This window comes from Canis lupus, chromosome 1, assembly GCF_011100685.1.
Source record: "Canis lupus familiaris isolate Mischka breed German Shepherd chromosome 1, alternate assembly UU_Cfam_GSD_1.0, whole genome shotgun sequence".
NCBI lineage: Eukaryota > Metazoa > Chordata > Mammalia > Carnivora > Canidae > Canis > Canis lupus.
Window position 1 is genome coordinate 114,371,520 of NC_049222.1, and position 19,872 is coordinate 114,391,391.

At 52.0% G+C, this 19,872-nt stretch overlaps 1 protein-coding gene across 2 annotated transcripts in view; it reads left to right on the forward strand.

The window, feature by feature from the left end:
• Positions 1–1,313: 1,313 nt before the first annotated feature.
• Positions 1,314–19,872, forward strand: part of LOC484505 (Fc fragment of IgG binding protein) — a 39,753-nt gene continuing 21,194 nt past the window's right edge. Inside the window, exons 1-7 of one of the 2 annotated variants that reach the window (XM_038528898.1) lie at positions 1,314–1,465; positions 3,169–4,392; positions 6,335–6,684; positions 9,927–10,497; positions 12,508–13,112; positions 14,544–15,111; positions 18,494–19,086. In XM_038528898.1, coding sequence (XP_038384826.1) covers positions 1,411–1,465; positions 3,169–4,392; positions 6,335–6,684; positions 9,927–10,497; positions 12,508–13,112; positions 14,544–15,111; positions 18,494–19,086 — 3,966 coding nt within the window. In that variant the 5' untranslated portion in view covers positions 1,314–1,410. The remainder of the gene's footprint in view (positions 1,466–3,168; positions 4,393–6,334; positions 6,685–9,926; positions 10,498–12,507; positions 13,113–14,543; positions 15,112–18,493; positions 19,087–19,872) is intronic. The other variant, XM_038528899.1, reaches the window with a different exon arrangement.

A 19,872-nucleotide genomic window follows, 5' to 3' on the forward strand; every position in this document is an offset into this window, starting at 1 on the left:
TTTAGATTTGTATGTATTTATTTGAAAGAAGAGAGAGCCCGTGCACATGCACACGCACTTACACGAGCACATGAGTAGGGGAGGGGCAGAGGAGAGGGAGAAGCAGACTCCCCACTGACTAAGAAGCCCAATGTGGGGTGCAGCCCCAGGACCCCGAGATCATGATCTGAGCCAAAGGCAGACACTTGACCGACAGCCACATAGGCACCCCCAGCCAGTCCCTTCCTGGGGCAAAAAGACCTCCCAGAAAACAAATAATTCTCCAGGAAGTAGAACCCAGTGTCTGCGTGGAACCAGGAAACAGAGGCCTTCATCCTTCTTTACACACAGATCCAGTCCCCAGTTCCCACTCTGCTCTCCATGGGGGACCCCACCAGAAGAGCCACCTCCCACCTACGGTCCCCAGTGAGGTTAATTTTGATGTTCATATTTTGCAGACAAGATACCCAGAGGTCCTACTGAACTAGGAGTGGGGGGTTTGTGCCCCACTGACCTAGCTCAGGTGCTCAGATTCCTGCCCGCCCCAGACACCTGCCCCTGCCCCCCAACAGTGGTGCCTGGACACAGGACATGGATGGCTGGAGACCCGGAGGAATCAGCTTGCAGGGACTAGGGAAAAGCCAGAACCCGGATATGGGTCCTTTGCTATTGTTCCTGGCAGGAGGCAAAGGAAGAGATCCAACCATCGAACCAGCAAACAAGACTGAATACCACATTCCGCCCCTACTCCCCCACCCACCGGGGACCCAGGCTCCCAGCACCCTGTTCCCCACCTGTTTCCCTCAGGGACACCACCCTTCCAAGTCTGAAGCTCCCAGCAGGCTTGTAGGCCACAGCCACCAGCTGTTCTCACACCCCTCTAAGGACCCAGGTGTCCAGCCCTGCCCTTCCCAGGCTTTCAGGGTCCCCATTCCACCTGGCCCTGGGATCACCAGCCTCCTCCAGGAAGTTGGCACCATCTTCCTGGCAGGTGGCCCAGGGTGTGGCCGAGGAGCCAAGAAACTCCACTATATAGCCCAGCCCAGGGGCTAGCCCTGTAGCTCCAGGGACCTGCAGGTGAGATGAGAGAGGCTGGGGTCCCCTTTAGAAGTGGAACATTGGGTCCCCTACTCTAACTCCTGGCTCCAGGCTTCCCCACTCCAACCCCACCAAACCCACTAGACACCTAACTCCCATCCTTGTCCTGTCCTGCCCTCCATGGCAACTCCTCCATCCCCACCACCAGACCCACTGGATACCTAACTCCCCTATACACACACACACTGGCCTTTCGATCCAGCCCACCTCAGCCTTCCTGGTACCCAGGTGGCCCTGGTCCTGAACCTGGGCCCTTCTGTCCTCTTTGGGACAGCACCCAGCCAGAGGGGCAGACCGGCCTTCTATGACCCCCTCTCTTTCCCTGCTGCAGACATGGGTTCCCTGTGGAGCTGGTGGGCCCTCTGGACTGGAGCAACCCTCCTGTGCGGTAAGTCAGATAGATCCCATCCGTGTCCTTGCACTAAGTCTGGGGGACTCTGCCTGCCGGGGTCAGCACGTTCCATCTGTACGCCCTCCCCAGCCCCATCTCCAATGCCACCCCAAGCTATCTGAGATGGGAGAGAGGTCCCCTAGGTTCTACAGAGAAATGTGGAATTCTCCCATTTTCTCCCTGTCCTAGAAGAAAGCAAATGAAGTCCGCGGTCCCCAGATTTAAGTCCTTGAGACTACCGTTTTCTCAGTTTTCTATAACTCAACTCAAGTTCTGACTCTGAGCCTCCTTCTGCTGAGGTGGTAGAAAATTTCACTGAAGTCATTCTGGAAGGGCTTGGTGCCCTGATTCCCGAGGTTTATGCCCAGGCCAGGAGCCTCGGGGAAGCCAGAGTACCTGCGGAAGGATGGGGCCTCAGAGCCTTCTAGTCATCAGTCGGCGTCCACTTCGGTCACTTCGGAAGTCTTCTTCTGACCCTGTGGGACATGGGGACGTCCTTCCAGGCTCCCCTTAGTCAGCAGACAATCCTTCTATAACCTCATACTCTCTCCAGGACCCTATAGATCTCCTCCCATGTCCTCTTCATCCTTCCCCTCCTTTTCTCTCTCTCTTCCCAGCCCTGGAGAATCTCTTCCTAGTTGGGGTGTTGAGAAGCACCCACTCCTCTCTCTTTCCAGGAGACATGTTGTCAACACTCCTATAATCTCCTTCTTCCCTTAACCCCCTTTACATCCCACCCCCTAAGATTTATTTATTTATTTATGTATTTATTTATTTATTTATTTTTATTTATTTTTAAAGACTTTATTTATTTATTCATAAGAAACACAGAGAGAGAGGCAAAGACACAGGCAGAGGGGGAAGCCCTGCAGGGATCCTGATGCCAGATTCCATCATAGGACCCTGGGATCACGCCCTGAGCCAAAGGCAGATAGATGCTCAACCACTGAGCCACCCAGATGCCACCCCCTACGTTTTATTAAGACAGAAGTCTAAACTGGCACCTGAATCCAGCCAGTTTGGGCCCCATAGTACTTTTTTTTTTAATTTTTATTTATTTATGATAGTCACACAGAGAGAGAGAGAGAGAGGCAGAGACACAGGCAGGGGGAGAAGCAGGCTCCATGCACCGGGAGCCCGACGTGGGATTCGATCCCGGGTCTCCAGGATCGCGCCCTGGGCCAAAGGCAGTCGCTAAACTGCTGCGCCACCCACGGATCCCTGGGCCCCATAGTTAAACATTTAAAACAATTTTAGGTTGGAGATTTCATGTGGAAATTCAAATAGCCAGTTTCTCGGGTAAAATGCTAAGAGCTGGCATTAAAAAAAAGAGAGAGAGAGAGAAGAAAAAGAGCCCATAAACCATCATAATAACAGGCTAAAGCTAGCAGCAACACCCCGCTTTCCTTGGTGTATGAATGCTCCGGTTTGCACCCAGATGGTTTCCCACGTTTACATCACTTGCCTGGCCACATCAGCATTTGTTTGAGATCCCCGCTGGAAGTGTACAGGCTTCTAGAAAACAAAAGCCAGAAAAGCTGGTCAGTGAATAAGGAGAAAGGAAAGAAAGGAGGGGTGGGGGTGGGGGGAAGCTCGAATTAATACTTCAATAGGATGGTCTCTAGGCACAATGCAAGGGCTTCCTTCTCTGTGGGAGAGGACTGGGTGAGCAGCCCCACAACTGTGTTCTCTGCCCCCAGGGTTGACCCAGGGGACCTCAGTGGACTTCTTTGCAGCCTTCCTGCAGAACTACCTGCCCGGGTACCACCGGGCCTCTCTCCAACTCCTCCTCTCCAGTCTATCAGACCGCCCCACCTCAGTCTCCATTCACTGCCACGCAGATGGCACCGTGCAGAATGTCATAGTGAACCCTGGGCAGTCAGTCACGGTCAACATCAGTTCCAAGGCCGAGATGGTCGGCAGTAAGGTCTTCCAAAACTCGGTGATGATCTCCTCTGACCACAACATCTCTGTGCAGGCTGTAAACACAAAGCCCGATACAGCAGAGCTGACGCTGCTGTGGCCTGTCCATGCTCTGGGCACTGAGTATTTTGTGCTCACACCTTCCAGCATCTCATCCAAGAACCTCAAGGAGTTTGCCGTGGTGGTTGGGGCGGCGGGGGCTTCAGTCACTATTCAGCTGAAGGGATCAGCGACATTCCAGGGCAAGTTCTACCCAGCGGGCAGTGTCCTAAGCTTGACCCTGAAGCCCTACGAGGTGGTCCAGGTACAGAGCACAGCGGAACTCTCGGGGTCAAAGATCACAGCCAGCAGCCCCGTGGCTGTGTTCTCAGGCCACAGCTGCGCCCAGAAACACACTAACTGCAACCATGTGGTGGAGCAGCTGCTGCCCACGTCTGCCTGGGGCACCCGCTACGTGGTGCCCTCTCTGTCCTCCCAGTCCCGCTACGATCTGGTCTATGTCGTGGCCAGCCAGACCACGAAGCTGACCTACAATCAGGGGGGCACCACGGGCTCCCGTGGGCTCCAGGCGGGCGATGTGGCCGAGTTTGAGACCCGGCCAAACCTGCCCCTCTACCTGTCGGCGAATGTGGGCATCCAGGTCCTGCAGTTTGGCACAGGCGCCACCAGGGATGGAATAACCTATGACCCCCACCTGGCCTTGGTGCCAGATGTGGCAGCCTACTGCCCAGCCTATGTGGTGAAGACTGTGCCAGGCACGAAGGGTTTGGCTCTGGTGATGGCACAGACAAAGGCGGTTAACGAGCTGACCATGGATGGGCACGGGATGGGGGCCGATGTCTCCTGGACAGCCGTGCCTGGCAGTGAGTTCTCATATGCCGAAGTGGACCTTGGCCCTACTGACAAGATCCACATGCTTGAGGCCACTACCAACTTCGGGCTGCTCACCTTCGGGCTGCTCCAGGCCGTAAGCTATGGGACAGCAGGTGCCTGCGGCCGAAGTAAGTGATGGGAAGTGACCCCTGGCCCTGTCCACCTGGTGACCCCTTTGCTGGCTCGCTTGCCTTTTCCTTTTTCCCACCCGCCTGCTCCCCTGTGGCTTTCGTGCTCAGCTGGGCTGTCCCCACCCCACCTCCATCCTCTCTGCCATCCTCCCCTCCCCAAAGGCTTCCCAGCTCCTCCCTACCCAACCCCCTCTAAGACCCCCTACATATTTAGCAATAAGTGTGATCCAGGGTCCTGACCAATAAGAAGAGATGCCAGCCAGAGCACTCACTGCAGCAGGGTCCTACAAGCCCCCGCAGTGGCTGGCAGGTGTCTGACATCAGCCCTTTATCTATTGCTTTGTGTGTGTGTGTGGGATGGGGGGGAGTTATGGACAGAGTCCTAGGAAAGAACCAAGGTGCCTAGAGGAAAGGATCTTTGAAGGGAGGGGTGGGATCAGGCTGGCAGCTTCTCACCAGCTTAGAAATACCTTGATATTTTAGCAACTATACCAGCTGCTAACTCTCACTCCCACACCTCATATAGGAGTGTTCATGCCCCAACTCAAGAGGTCTTAAGAGTATGACAATAATAATGGCTACCATGTTGGGGGGAGTTCTCTCTCAATATACCAGAGACCATTCTAGATGTCTTGTGTGTGTTAATAGAGTCAATCTCTAGGACCTGGCCCTACACCTAACCTTAGGCTCTGCTCATTGAGGGTTCGCCCCCAGGCAATGTGGGGTTTGAGGACACTGAAGCCAGACTTCCAATCCCACCCTTGTGCCCTTGGGCATGTGACCTCTCCTCTATGGGCCTCAGTTTTCCCATCTGTACAGGGATAACTATACCCCTTCACAGGATTGCAGCGGGGGAGTAATGAGTTGACATTTATAAAGCTCTTAGGGGTTATCTGGCAAGTTATTTTTTTTTTAATTTTTATTTATTATTTATGATAGTCACACACAGAGAGAGAGAGAGAGGCAGAGACACAGGCAGAGGGAGAAGCAGGCTCCATGCAGGGAGCCCGACGTGGGATTCGATCCCGGGTCTCCAGGATCGCGCCCTGGGCCAAAGGCAGGCGCCAAACCGCTGCGCCACCCAGGGATCCCTATCTGGCAAGTTATTATGAGCAGACAGAAAGCAAGAGCTTTTGTACCCTGGAAGGCAGGGGAGGAAGAGCTATTTCTTCCTATGTGGACTCCCTGCCTCAAGCTAGGACCCTAGACATTAGAGTTCCCGGCACTGGCAAAAATGCCCCCTCCAACCGCGGGCATGCAAGGTACTCAACTTCAAAGAGCCACTTTGTGCTTAAATAGTAGAAAGCGAGAAGGGGTAGGTGATTCACGATAACAGGTAACACTCAACGCCTCGGCCAAATCCTACTTAATTTTAGCTTATTTAAGCCTGGCAACACCCTCCTCCCCAAATATCCCTGTGAAGAATGTAACATTATCACCCCCTTGTTACAAACAGAGAGTTTAAAATTACTTGTGCAGGGCCGCCCAGCTGACCGGCAGAGCCAGGATTCTAACCTAGGCAGCCTGAGCCACCGGTCATTTCTGTTCTGATGAACAGTCTCTGTCTTCCATTTTCTGTCCTTTAAAAAGATTCCTTAGCCTTCTGACCTGAGTGGGAATGCACGGGGAGGGGTCACAGAGAGAGAAAACCCCAAAATGAACATTTCCACGATGATCCCTGCCCATCCTTCTTCACTACCTTCCAGTTCTTCTGGGCTGAGCCGTGTCAAACTAGAGAAATAGAATACCTGGAGTTGGGTCACGTCTGGGCAGCCATTCCCCTTGGGATTTCGGAACTCGGTGTCCCCACTTCTCAAGTGGGTAGTTGTGAGGCAACTGCCCAAACTCTCCACAGCAGGAGAGCTCCAAGAGTCCCTCCAGGAGAGCTCCAGAATACTCCTGACACTTTCCCTGTTGCCACCTTGCCTCCTCTCCCCAGCCGTGCCATCCCAGGAGAAGCCCACCTGCCAAGACCTGCAGTGTACTTTCCAGCAGCAATGCCAGGTGGTGGATGAGCAGGCCAAGTGCGTGGAGATGCCCGTGGCCACCTGCCGCGCCCAAGGTGACCCCCACTACACCACCTTTGACGGCCGTCGCTATGACATGATGGGCACGTGCTTGTATACAATGGTGGAGCTGTGCAGCGAGGACGAGACCCTGCCTGCTTTCAGCGTGGAAGCCAAGAATGAGCACCGGGGCAGTCGCCGGGTCTCCTATGTGGGCTTGGTCAACGTGAGGGCCTATAGCCACGTGATATCTCTGGTCCGTGGGGAAGTTGGCTTAGCTCGGGTAAGTATCCAGAAGCTTACAGGTTTAATACCTATGAACTTCCAGTGAGAAGGAGGAGGCAAAGCTTGGGTGGAGGGCCCCAAATCCAGGCCCTTTGCTGTGGGGTGGAGGGTACAGAGAACGAGGGGGGGGGGTCACAGAAGTGGGGGCTGGGGAGGGAGGATTTGAATCCCTGTGGTCCAGCAATTCCACTTCTAGAAATTTTAAGGATATTCAGAGATGTGGTTAAGGGGGAAAGACTTTATGCCAATGTAGTTTGTAATAGCAAAAGGAAAAAAGAATAGGAAACAAAATGCCCAACGAAGGGAAATATCTTAAGTGACCAAACGCTAATCAGTTCGCATTTGCTACGTGCTGGATTTGTTTCTTAGTGCTTTCTATGTATTAATGCATGGAATGCTCACAGCAACCCAGAGGTGAGGCATTATTATTATTATTAACACTTTTAGATGAAGAGACTGAGGTCCAGAGCGATGGGTGACTTCCCAAGGGCTCAGAGCCAGTGAGAGATGGAGCTCGGAACACAGGCAGGCTGGCTCCACAGTCACTATTCTTAACTTCTTTGCCATTCTGCCTCATACAATAGTTTTACATTGTTTTGTTTGCTTTTGATATCAAATGTACACATAATAAAACCCATACATCTGAAGTTCGTGGAGTTTTGACAGATGTGCAGCCAAACCTCCATTAAGATAGAGAATGTTTTCATCATTCCAGAACATTCTTTCATGCCCCTTCCCAGACAATCCCAACCCACTCTTAGAGGCAACCATAGTTTTGATGTTTTTCCACCATAGTTAGTTTTGCCCGCTCAAGAACTTCACATTCACAGAATCACACACTATAAGCAGTCATTTGCGGGAAGATTCTTTTGCTCAGCAGAGTACATGAGAGTTTCTTCCATGTTGCTGTGATGGATTTTTTTTAAAGAGGTAAAGCGTTGGCATAGCTCAAAACAAACAGGGCACGTTGTGAAAGGTCTGGCTGTCACTCCTGTCTTCATCTGCTATCTTGCCCTCCGCCAAAATTCCCCATTCCCCAGTTTTACTGACTTCTTGACGTTTTACCTAGGGTTTCTTGATACCAATAGAAGCAATATAAACCTACATTCTTACATCTCCTCTTTCTTAGCGAGAGTTCTGTACTGTCTGCTCTGTTCTGCATTTTGTTTTTTGCACTGTATGGTAGCTTCCTGGAGCTGTTTCCATATCAACATAAAGGGAGACTCTGCCTTTTTTTTTTTTTAAGATTTTATTTACTTATTCATAGAGACACACAGAGAGAGAGAGGCAGAGACACAGACAGAGGGAGAAGCAGGCTCCATGCAGGGAGCCCAACGTGGGACTCGATCCTGGGTCTCCAGGATCACACCCCGGGCTGCAGGTGGCGCTAAACTGCTGCGCCACCGGGGCTGCCCCTTTTTTTTGTTGTTGTTTTCTTTACATCTGCACGGGTCTGCATGGGATGGATGCCTCTTCATTCAGTAAACTCAATCCCCACCCCCCATGGATGCTTTGTTCACGATGGTAAACAGCAAAGCACTGAGTATCCTTATAGCTCTCTTGTTTTACAAGTGTAAAAGTGTGAGATTAACAAATGGATTAAAGCGGATTAAAGTAGGTGTTCTCAAGATCCAGAGGGATTGACCACAAGCTCAGAGAGACTTCAAATCTTTGATATTATGTGTAGAATTTTGCACATGCTGTGAAGTTTTTCGGAAAGAGGGCCTATTATTTTTGTCAGATTCTTACAGAGGGGTCAGTGACTGGACAAAGGCTTAGAGCTCCTTGTGATGGGATGTCCCCAAGACATTGATTCCTAGGAGAAAAGAGAGGTTCATGAAATGGGGACTTCAGCATGGTCCCATTATTTAAAAAGAAAAAAATATACAAATTAAAAGGTAGAAAAAGCCCTGACTGGATTTATAAATGTACCTCTGTGTGTGTGTGTGTGTCCACAGCAATATGGGTGATTTCTCTTTTTTCATTTTTGCCCATGAACATTTTATAAGTTTCCTGTAGTGAACAAATATTACTTGTGTCATTTAAAAATGGAGATGACTTGCCTCCCTGGGCTGAGAGCCTGTGAGTGTCTCGGTGACTGCTATACCCACAGCACTGCCCAGTGTGGACCTGGACACACAGGGGCATTCCTGACTCACTGACCAAATGAAGATCTATCTTACCTTTGGACCTTGTTCATGCAGTCCCCTCTGCCTGTTATTCCTTTTCTCATATCTCTTGGCTAAGACAAGCATGTGTGAAGAGAGAATTAAGAAGAAATGCTCAGAAAGAGGAAACTGGGCCCAAGGGACAGAGAGACACGCTCCTCATCCTCCTCATCCTCCGGTTAGGCCTTCTCCCCGCTCAGGACATTTGGAAAGAATACCCTTCCCCTTGTTTTTGTGACTCTCCACACTGATCCTTTATAGCTCAGCTCAACTCAGCTGTCCTTGCCTCCAGGAAGCCTCTCCCAACCTGCTAGATTGAGTCTGGCTCTTCTTCTGGACTCCCAGAGCCTCCTGTACTCCCACCACCTCCTGTACTCCCACTCTCCTGATCACTCTGATCTGTCACTTTGATCTAATAGTGACAGATCTATCTCCCTCATTGGACTGAGAGCCCCATAAGAGCAGGGTCTGGGTTATCTTGGTCATCACTCCCAGGATCTCCCAGCCAGGGCCAGGCACAGAGGGAGTGCCTGGTGAATGTTTACTTAACACAGCGGTGCCTTCACTCACTTATTGAGCACTTGCTATTCTACTAGGTACTGTTCTAGGCGCTGGAGATGAAGCAGTGAGGAAAGCAGACAAAAATCCCTGTCTTCATGGAGCTGACAGTCTATGGCGTTAGGCAAATGATAAACATGAGAAATTTGTAAATTATATGTTAGAAACTTAGAAGCTATAGGGGAAAAAAATAGAGCAAGGAAGGGATGTAGGGAGTAGGGAGAGGTTGCCATATAAAATAGAGTGGTCAGGAATGGTCTCATGGCCATGGTGACATCTGAACAAAGCTTTTGTAAGAGATCAGGGAGTGAGCCTTGTGTGCATCTAGCGGAAGAACATTTTAGGCCACAGGGATGCAAGGGCAAAGATCCAGAGACTTGGTGGGTGGCAGCTACAGGAAGAAGGTATCCCAGGGCAACCGGAACAGGGGAAGCAAGTGGGAAGGTTTGAGGGGTGAAGGCCAGACTGCACAGGATCTTACCACCAACTCCCCTCCACCCCCCCATCTTTGCAGATTGACAACCAGCGCTCCCGCCTGCCCGCCTCCCTGGCCGAGGGTCGCCTGCGGGTGTACCAGAGTGGAACACGGGCCGTGGTGGAGCTGGATTTCGGGCTGGTGGTCACCTACGACTGGGACTGCCAGCTGGCCGTGAGCCTGCCAGTGCGCTTCCAAGACCAGGTGTGCGGACTGTGCGGCAACTATAACAATGACCCCGCCGATGACTTCCTCACCGCTGACTTGGAGCTGGCACCTAACCCCGTGGAGTTTGCCAATAGCTGGAAGCTGGATGATGGGGATGACCTGTGTGACGATGGCTGCCAGAACGACTGTCCCTCCTGCACCCCAGGCCAGGCCCAGCATTACGAAGGCAACCGTCTCTGTGGCATGCTGACCCAGCCCGATGGCCCCTTTGCTGCCTGCCACAGCGCCCTGCCCCCGAGGCCTTTCCTGGAGGAGTGTGTGTACGACCTGTGTGTGTTCAATGGGGACCGGGCCAGCTTGTGCCGGAGCCTCAGCGCCTACGCCCAGGCCTGTCTGGGGCTTGGCATCTCTGTCGGGAACTGGAGGCCACTAGCCAACTGTCGTGAGTGATGCCCTTGGTGTGGGCTGGGAGCCCGTGGTGGGAGGCAGAGGACTCAATCTCTAAGCACTTCAGCCTGAAGCTGGACCATGTCAGGGACACCGGGAGGATGGCCAAGATGTCACTGTGCACATAGTGAGCCTAAGGTTGGGGCAGACAGTCACTACTAGACACTGACCACTAGAGTGTTCCCTGCTGAGTTCGGCAAGGCTGGGGCAGAGTGGTCAGGGCCAGAATGGAGGAAGTCCAGAGGGCCATGGGCAATCAGGAAAACTTCTTGACTCAGCCTGGGGGTAGGGGGTCAGGGAGGATTTCCTAGAGAAAGGGATGCCCAATCTGAAACCTGTAGGAGGAACTGAAACTAGGCAGAATAAAGGGGCAGCAGGACATGGGTTCCAGGCTGAGAGAGGAGCATGTGCAAAAGCTGGTATGAGAGGTAGTCCCCAGAGTTCCAAAGCAGAAATGTGAACATCCCTTCATTCAAAGCCCTTCTGTGACTCCCTGATGCCCTCTGGATAAAGTCCAGGCTCCTTAGTCAGGCGGCCATACACTTAATCATTCATTCACTCATTCATTCATTCATTCATTCATTCATCCCAAAACATTCCCTGAGCCCCTATCTCGCCCCACCCCTCTGCTGATGATGGGCACAGTGAGGACCAGCACACACCTGCCCCTGCCCTTGTGAAACTCCCCAAGAAATTTTCAGGATACATGACATCTATGCACAGGGAAAAGGAGGTGTCCAGGCCCGGGTGTGGGGCTTGAGACGGGGACTCTGGAGGAGGAAGTCTGGGGAGACACTGAGGTCACATGGGGTTTGTCTTGGTCAGTACTCCGTCCTCATCTCACTGTTGGGTAGACACCAGCCGGAGTTATCCAGTGCCTCCTGTGGGCCAGACTCTGTCCTTGTTGCTGTCGAATCGGGGTCGGGAGGGAGAGGGGGATTGAGGCCGACCAGATCCCCACTCTCACAGAATTCATATCCTAGCAGGGGAGACATATAGTAAGTAGTAAACCATGGAATATCTTCAAAGAGCAACAGAAATGAAGTTCATGTAATAAGAGCAAATGGGAGGCTCACAAAGAGGGTGCTCCCCTTTCTGTGGAGGTGACATTGGGAGCCGAGAGCAGGATAAGACAATGGAGTCAGCTAAGTAGTAATGATGCTATGGGCTGTCTCTGCATAGATGAACTCATTTACTCCTCAGAGCCCTGTGAGATCAGTACTGTTACTATCTCGTTTTACTGATGGGGAAACGGAGGCACAGGGCAATTGGAATCATTTGCTCACAATCACACAGCTAAGCAGGAGAGGCCAGGATTTGAACCCAGGCTATCTGGCCTCCAGTAGCTTTCTTACATGCTTCATTGCTTTCTGAGGAGTGGCCGATCCAGATACTGGAAATAGCTAATGCAAAGGCCCTGAGGACCCATGAGGAGTATGAGGAGTATGAGGACCCATGAGGAAGCCCTTGTGTCTGGGACAGAGTGAACCAAAGGGAGAGTGAGAGGAGTTGAAGAGAGAGATGATGGGTGCAGATGATGGAGAGCTTTGTGGGCCACCAGGAAGACTTGAGCTTTTCCCCTAAGATAGCACCACAAGAGGGCTCTGAGCAGAAGGATGCCACTGGTGTTCGCAGGGTGTCTCTGGCCTGCGAAAGCAGAATGGGGTTGTTGGGGGACACCGGGCAGAAAGCTGCTTGTGGGGGGATCAGACCAGGATGGGGATGATGGCAATAGAAGGGGGCAGATTCTGGATAGATTTTGACAATGGAGCTCCCAGGATTTACTGACAGATTGGTTGTCCGTGAACAGAGGAGGAAAGGAGTTAACTATGTCTCTCAGGTTTGGGACCCCACACCAGGAGGGATGGAAATGCCCTGGGGAGCTCTGGGGGAGGAGGAGAGTGTCAGGAGGGAAGTCCCTTTGAGTCCTTCCCGACAGAGCACGCCACCCAGCCCCTCGTGCTGGCCTGAGCCCCCTCCCCATCTCTGTCTCCCCCCTCCGCAGCCCTGTCCTGCCCAGCCAACAGCCGTTATGAGCACTGCGGCCCCGCCTGCCCCGCCACCTGCAACTCCCAGGCAGCGCCTGCCAACTGCTCCGGGCTCCCGTGCGTGGAGGGCTGCGTGTGCCTCCCAGGCTTCGTGTCCAGCGGTGGCTCCTGCGTGAAGGCCTCGTCCTGCGGCTGCACCTTCCAAGGCCGCCCGCTTGCTCCGGACCAGCAGGTGTGGGAGGACGAGCAGTGCAGGCGGCTCTGCACCTGCAACGGTGCCACCGGGCAGGTGAGCTGCAAGGACACACAGGGCTGCCCAACTGGTGAGCGCTGCCGCGTCCAGAACGGCCTCCTGGGTTGCTACCCCGACCGCTTTGGGAGCTGCCAGGCATCCGGAGACCCGCACTATGTGAGCTTTGATGGCCGGCGCTTCGACTTCATGGGCACCTGCACGTACCTGCTGGTGGGATCGTGTGGCCAGGCTGCAGCGCTGCCCACCTTTCGGGTGCTGGTGGAAAACGAGCACCGGGGCAGCCAGACTGTGAGCTACACGCGTGCCGTACGCGTGGAGGCCCATGGCGTGAATGTGATCGTGCGCCGGGAGTACCCTGGGCAAGTGCTGGTGAGTGACCCAGGACCCTGGGGGGCCAGTAGGGTGGGGGCAGGAAATCCCCCTTAGGGAGTGAAGTTCATACTCTCTTAACCACTACATCCTATTGCCACTCCTGAGGAGACAGATGGGACAGGCAGGGACAGAAGTGGATGGGAGAGTATTACAGGCAGAAGGAGCAAGTGCAAAGACCCTGAGGCAAGAACAAACCAGAGGGGCAGAGGAAGAGCCAGAAGGCCCATGGGGCTGGAATGGAGGGAGGGGATGATGAAGGGAATGCCTACAATGGAGATTTTGATTTAAACCAAAACCAAAGGACAAGGAAGAGACCACCAGGCCAAGAGTGGTGGTTCCTAGGCACAGGAAGCAGCAGGTGCAAAGGCTGCGCTGAACTGAGCTTGAAGAGACAGGAGAACAGCACAGAGCCATGCAGCTGGACCTGAGAGTGAGGCTGGAAGTGTGGAATAGAGAGGTTGATAGGAAACTAGGTGAGAAAAGTGGAGACAAGCAGGGCCTGGTGGGCAGAGGGGTTCTATTTTAAGCTGAGACGTAAACAATCATGGGGAGGCCACCAGACAAAGAATAGGGACGTGGAAGGGGATAGGAATGTCACAAGCAGAAGGCACAGGGAAGGCCCTGAAGCTGAGCTGAGCTCACTGAGTCCAGGAGAAAGTGAGAACGCCTGGCTGGAGTTGCAGGGGTGTGGACGGATGGTACCAGAGAACAAAATTGGAGAGTAGTGAGGCTCAGATCACCTAGAGCCTCTTAGGCCATCGTAAGGGGTTTGGATCAAAGCTAACACCCACAGCTGAAGTAGCATTGGCCAACTAAAAAGTGCTGTGTGGTATCCTAGGGGGAGGGCATAGCAAGTGCAAAGGCCATGAGGTGGTGTTTAGGGTGACACCAAGGAGACTGGGTGAGCACTGTGACAGGTGATGCAGACATAGAGGTGGACAGAGCCAAAGTGGCTCTGGCTTTGTACCAAGTCCCAAAGGCTGAAGGGGAAGCAGCCAGGAGAAAAGTGTTGGGTGATGTTCTTGGCAAAGTGAAAAGGCCCTAAGGTTGGACTAAATTGAGAGGAATAACAAGAAAGCCAGTATGGCTGTAGCAGAATGAGTGAGGCGGGGGGGGGGGGGGGGGGGGGGGGGGGGCGGGTGGAGTGGGAGATGGTAAGGTTGAGGAGGTTATGGGGAGACAGGTCCCGTAGGCTCTGAAGTCCATGAGTTAGAGATTTGGATTTAAGCTGATAGTTGAAGGCTGAAGAGAGGTAGATGGTGAGCTACACAGAGGGGATAGCAAGTGCAAAGGTCCTGAAGTGGAACCAAGAATAATGTGCTCAAGAGAATAGCAAGGAATTCAGAATATTTGGAGCCAAGTGTGTGAAGGGTGGGACACAAAGCCATGAATACCCTGACCCCTTGGATCTCCTTCATCTCTGTCCAGGTGGATGGCATCCTTCATCACCTGCCCCTCCAGGCAGCCAACGGGCAGGTGCAGGTGTTCCGCCAGGGCCAAGATGCCGTTGTGCGCACAGACTTTGGCCTCACTGTCACCTACAACTGGAATGACCGTGTGATTGCCAAGGTGCCCAGCAGCTATGCTGGGGCCCTGTGTGGGCTCTGTGGGAACTTCAATGGGAACCCCAATGACGACCTGGCTCTGCGGGGTGGAGGTCAAGCTCCCAATGCACTGGCCTTTGGCAATAGCTGGCAGGAGGAGACGAGGCCAGGCTGTGGAGCAACTGAGCCAGGCGACTGTCCCAACCTGGATTCCCTGGTGGCCCAGCAGCAGCAGAGCAAGAAGGAGTGTGGCATCCTTGCCGACACCACGGGGCCCTTCCGGGAGTGCCACAGCAAGATAGATCCACAGGGCGCTCTGCGCGACTGTGTCTATGACCGCTGCCTGCTGCCAGGCCAGTCTGCGCCATTATGTGAGGCACTGGCCGCCTATGCTGCTGCATGCCAGGCCGCTGGGGCCACTGTGCACCCCTGGAGGAGTGAGAATCTTTGCCGTGAGTACCGGGAGTGACAGCGGGGGGGGGGGGGGGGGGGGCCTCGGCCTTATGAATATTCATTAACCTATTAATATTATTAATCTACGTGATTCTTATAAAGATATTCTGAGGTAGGGACTGCGGTTATACCTATTTAACAGATGAGGAAGCAGAGGCTTAGGAAGATTCAGTTACACACCTGGGGATCATGACAGGTAGGAAGTCACAGATGCAGTAAATATTTGTAAGACGACCCAGAATATCTGGTGGCCCTGGGTCTAATTCCTATGTGGCAGCTGTCATTCAGAGATGAGTAGCAATGCTGCCCTTAGAAGAAGCCTGGTCCCTCTCCAGTGTTCTTGGTCACCATCTGGCCCACTTCACTCCTTTACATCTTACTGGATGGTACACATGCTGTCCACTGAAATACACATGATAAATATATGCATGTCACGTCACATTGTTTCTTTTTCTCCTTCAGCTTAACTTATAGTCATTCATTCATTCAACAAATATTTGTTGAACACCTACTATGTTCCATGCACTGAGGACATAATGGGGGAGAAAACAGGAAAAAAATCTCACTCTCCTGAACTGACCTTCCAATGATTTTTAGTTCCAGCAGAATTTAACCTAACGTAATATACTTACATACATGAAAGTCTCTTTTTTGATCACCACACCAGTTAGTTTTTGATGTGTAACCAACATCCCCAAGGCTAAAAGTGGATTAAAACAATAAGCAGTTATTGTTTCTCATGATTCTGTGGGCTGCTGGGCTGTTCTCCTGGTCTGGGCCGCATGGTTTATCTTTGCAGTCCTGCTGCTGCTGGCAGTTCTATGAGGGCTGGATGGTCTACAATGGCCTGACTTTGCATCTTAGGAAGAGTACCCCTATTGCTATGGGTGGCATTCGTGTGGCACACCCCCTACTATGCAGCTCCCCTTCTAAGAGTTTCTAAGGATTTTTCTCATTTCCTTCTCACCACCACCCTGTGAGGTGGGATCACTCCTATTCCTATTTTACAAAGTGAGCAGTTGGAACTACAGAGATATTAAGTGATCTCCCTGAGGTCGCACAGCAGGGCAGCATGACTTGCATCCAGGCAGGCTGGCTCCTGAACTTGTACTGTTAATCGCTTTATTCTGTTGCCTTTGTGGAAACTGAGAATCTCCTATTTCCTTAAAACTACTCCTGCCATTGTACCCCTTGGCAGTTGTAGAAGACTGGGTTATGAGGATGCAGACATCAGGCAGAGGGGGGCTTAGGGTGGGGCCTGACTTACCCAGCACCAGCTTTGATGACTGTGGGCATCATGCCATTCTCAGTTCCTCTACCACCCCTTTGTTTTTGTTTTTGTTTTTTTATATTCCTGACACATTTTATTTTTTTTAGTTTTTTTTTTTCAACTTTCACTTATTTATGATGGAGAGAGAGAGAGAGGCAGAGACATAGGCAGAGGGATAAGCAGGCTCCATGCACCGGGATGCCCGATGTGGGATTCGATCCCGGGTCTCCAGGATCGCACCCTGGGCCAAAGGCAGGCGCCAAACCGCTGCGCCACCCAGGGATCCCGACACATTTTATTTTTTTAAAGATTTCATTTATGTATTTTTGAGAGACAGAGAGAGGTAGAGACATAGGTAGAGGGAGAAGCAGGGTCTCCACGGGGAGCCTGATATGGGATTCGATCCCAGAACCCTGGAATCACACCCTGAGGTGAAGGCAGATGCTCAACCACTGAGCCACCCAGGTGCCCTTGCTGACATGTTGTAAAGCAAATTCAAGCATGAATTTCCCATAAATATTTCAGTAAACATCTCCACTTAAATCACTTTCAGGGATCCCTGGGTGGCGCAGCGGTTTGGTGCCTGCCTTTGGCCCAGGGCGCGATCCTGGAGACCCAGGATCGAATCCCATGTCGGGCTCCCGGTGCATGGAGCCTGCTTCTCCCTCTGCCTGTGTCTCTGCGCCTCTCTCTCTCTCTCTGTGACTATCATAAATAAATAATAAAAAAAAAATCACTTTCATCCCGTAACAGCTACTTTCCTTTTCTCTCCTACATATTATTATAAAAATTTTCAAATGTATATAAAAATTGCAAGAATTTTACCATGAATACCCATACATTTGCCACCTACATTCTACAGTCTACATTTTACTATATTTGCTTTATCACATGTGTGCCCCTCTATCCATTTTGTTTGGGCCATTAATTTATTGGAAAAAATCAAGTCATTTGTCCTGCAGAATTTCCTCCTTTCTGGATTTGGCTGGTTGCTTCTTCATTGTTTTATTTAACTTGTCCCTCTGTCCCCACATTTTCTTGTAAGCTGGCTATAAGATCTAGAAGAGCACTGTCTAAAAGAACTTTGGTGATGATGGAAATATTCTGTCCCTGAGCTATCCTGAGGGACACACCAATCACATATTGAGCACTTGAAATGGGCCTGGTGTGACCAAGGAACTAAATCTTCTATTTTATTTAACTTTAATTAACTTAGATTTAAATGGCCACTCATGGGTATCATATCAGCACAGATAGAGGCTTTACTGGGCTTAGTCTTGGCTTTTTTGTTTTATTTCAAGGAAATCACCTTATATTCTGGAATGGCTGGAGTTTGGAGAGAGGAACGGGAATTATTTTTTTCCTCCTTACAAAATGGGCCAAATATTTCAATTTACTACATAATTACTACTACTACTATATCATGATAGAATGAAGAAACTGAAACCACTATGTTCACAAACACATTGCATCAATCACATACACACACTGTATATGCACTTACATGTTTAAAATATGTTCTTAAAGACATTACAGGGCAGCCTGGGTGGCTCAGTGGTTTAGCGCCACCTTCAGCCCAGGGCGTGATCCTGGAGACCCAGGATCGAGTCCCATGTCGGGGTCCCTGCATGGAGCCTGCTTCTCCCTCTGCCTGTGTCTCTGCCTCTCTGTCTCTCTCATGAATAAATAAATAAAATCTTAAAAAAAAAAAAGACATTACAGATAACCACAAATTACAGTCAAGTTGGATTAATTATGAAATAATCTATCCCACAGGCCCCACTGAACAGAGGGGCTCCTTGAAGCTAGACGGCTTACATGTGAGTGTGTGAGCGACTGTGTGCCTGTACGTGTGTTACCCAGAAGCAGAAATTCTTTTATTTATTTATTTATTTATTTATTTATTTATGATAGTCACAGAGAGAGAGAGAGAGAGGCAGAGACACAGGCAGAGGGAGAAGCAGGCTCCATGCACCGGGAGCCTGATGTGGGATTCGATCCCGGGTCTCCAGGATCGCGCCCCGGGCCAAAGGCAGGCGCCAAACCGCTGCGCCACCCAGGGATCCCCCAGAAGCAGAAATTCTTAATGCTCATCATTGCTCTCCCTGCAGCTCTGAGCTGCCCTCCCAACAGCCACTATGAGGCATGTTCCCGTGGCTGCCCGCTGTCCTGTGGAGACCTCCCAGTGCCCGGGGGCTGTGGTTCTGACTGCCACGAAGCCTGTGTGTGCGACGAGGGCTTTGCACTCAGTGGTGAGTCCTGTGTGCCCCTGCCCTCTTGTGGCTGCACCTACCAGGGCGTCTACTACCCGCCAGGTCAGACCTTCCGCCCTGGACCTGGGTGCGATTCCCTCTGCCAATGCCAGGAGGGTGGCCTGGTGTCCTGTAATCCCTCCTCCTGTGGCCCACACGAGGCTTGCCAGCCATCTGGTGGCATCCTGGACTGCGTGGTTGTGGGCTCAGCCACCTGCCAAGCATCGGGAGACCCCCATTACACCACCTTCGACGGCCGTCGCTACGACTTCATGGGCACCTGCGTGTACGTGCTGTCTCGGACCAACGTGACCCGACCCGGGCTGCAGCAATTTGCCGTCCTGCAGGAGAATGCAGCCTGGGGCAATGGGAGAGTCAGTGTGACTAGGGTGATCACCGTGCAGGTGGCTAACTTCACCCTGGTGCTGAAGCAAAATCACTGGAAGGTCACGGTGAGAGCAGTGGTGGAACACGAAGGGGAGGGGGCCTGGGATAGAGCATGCTGTGTGGGTGGGACATGGGGCTCAGAGCTTGCAGTGGATGTGGGAGGCATGGGATCCCTGAGGAGAGTGCGTGCCCCAAGTGGGGAGCCGAGGAGTCAGGAGGCCTTGGGGACCTGGGACCTGCTCCCATGTGGCTCAGTTTCCCCCTCCATGTGCTCCTCAGGCTCTCCTCTCCTGCCCTTGCCTATTCCCTCTGAACACCTCTCCCGACCTCCTCCTCCTTTTCCCTGCACCTGGTCCCTGCTCCAGCTGCCTCCCTTGTCTCCTGGCCAGCAACACAATGCAATCAGAGGCTGGACAAGTTCAGGGATGAGAAAGGTTCAAGGACAGAGGACGATCTGGGGGTGACCCCATCACCCCTCAGCAACCATAATAACAATAGTAACAGCAGCTATGGCTTTTACCCTAGATCTTATTGGCCACTAAACACTTCACATCCACAGTGTCATTTCATCCTTGCAACTGGATGTACCATGATTTGCTTTATTCTTTAGAGGGGAAGGTCCCATCACTGGCCCAAAGTGCCTCAGCAAAGGCATGACTTGAACCCAGGACAACATGCCAGGGGACAGTGCCAATGGTGCACACCATGGTGCTTTCTGAGAAGGATTTGGTCTCATATGGAAAGTGGAGAGATCTCCCCAGGGATCCCACTAAAATGGGGGCTCATGACCATTGTATCCACAAAGTATTGATGATGAGGATGCTGACAAAGAGCTGACTTTTTCAGCTGCC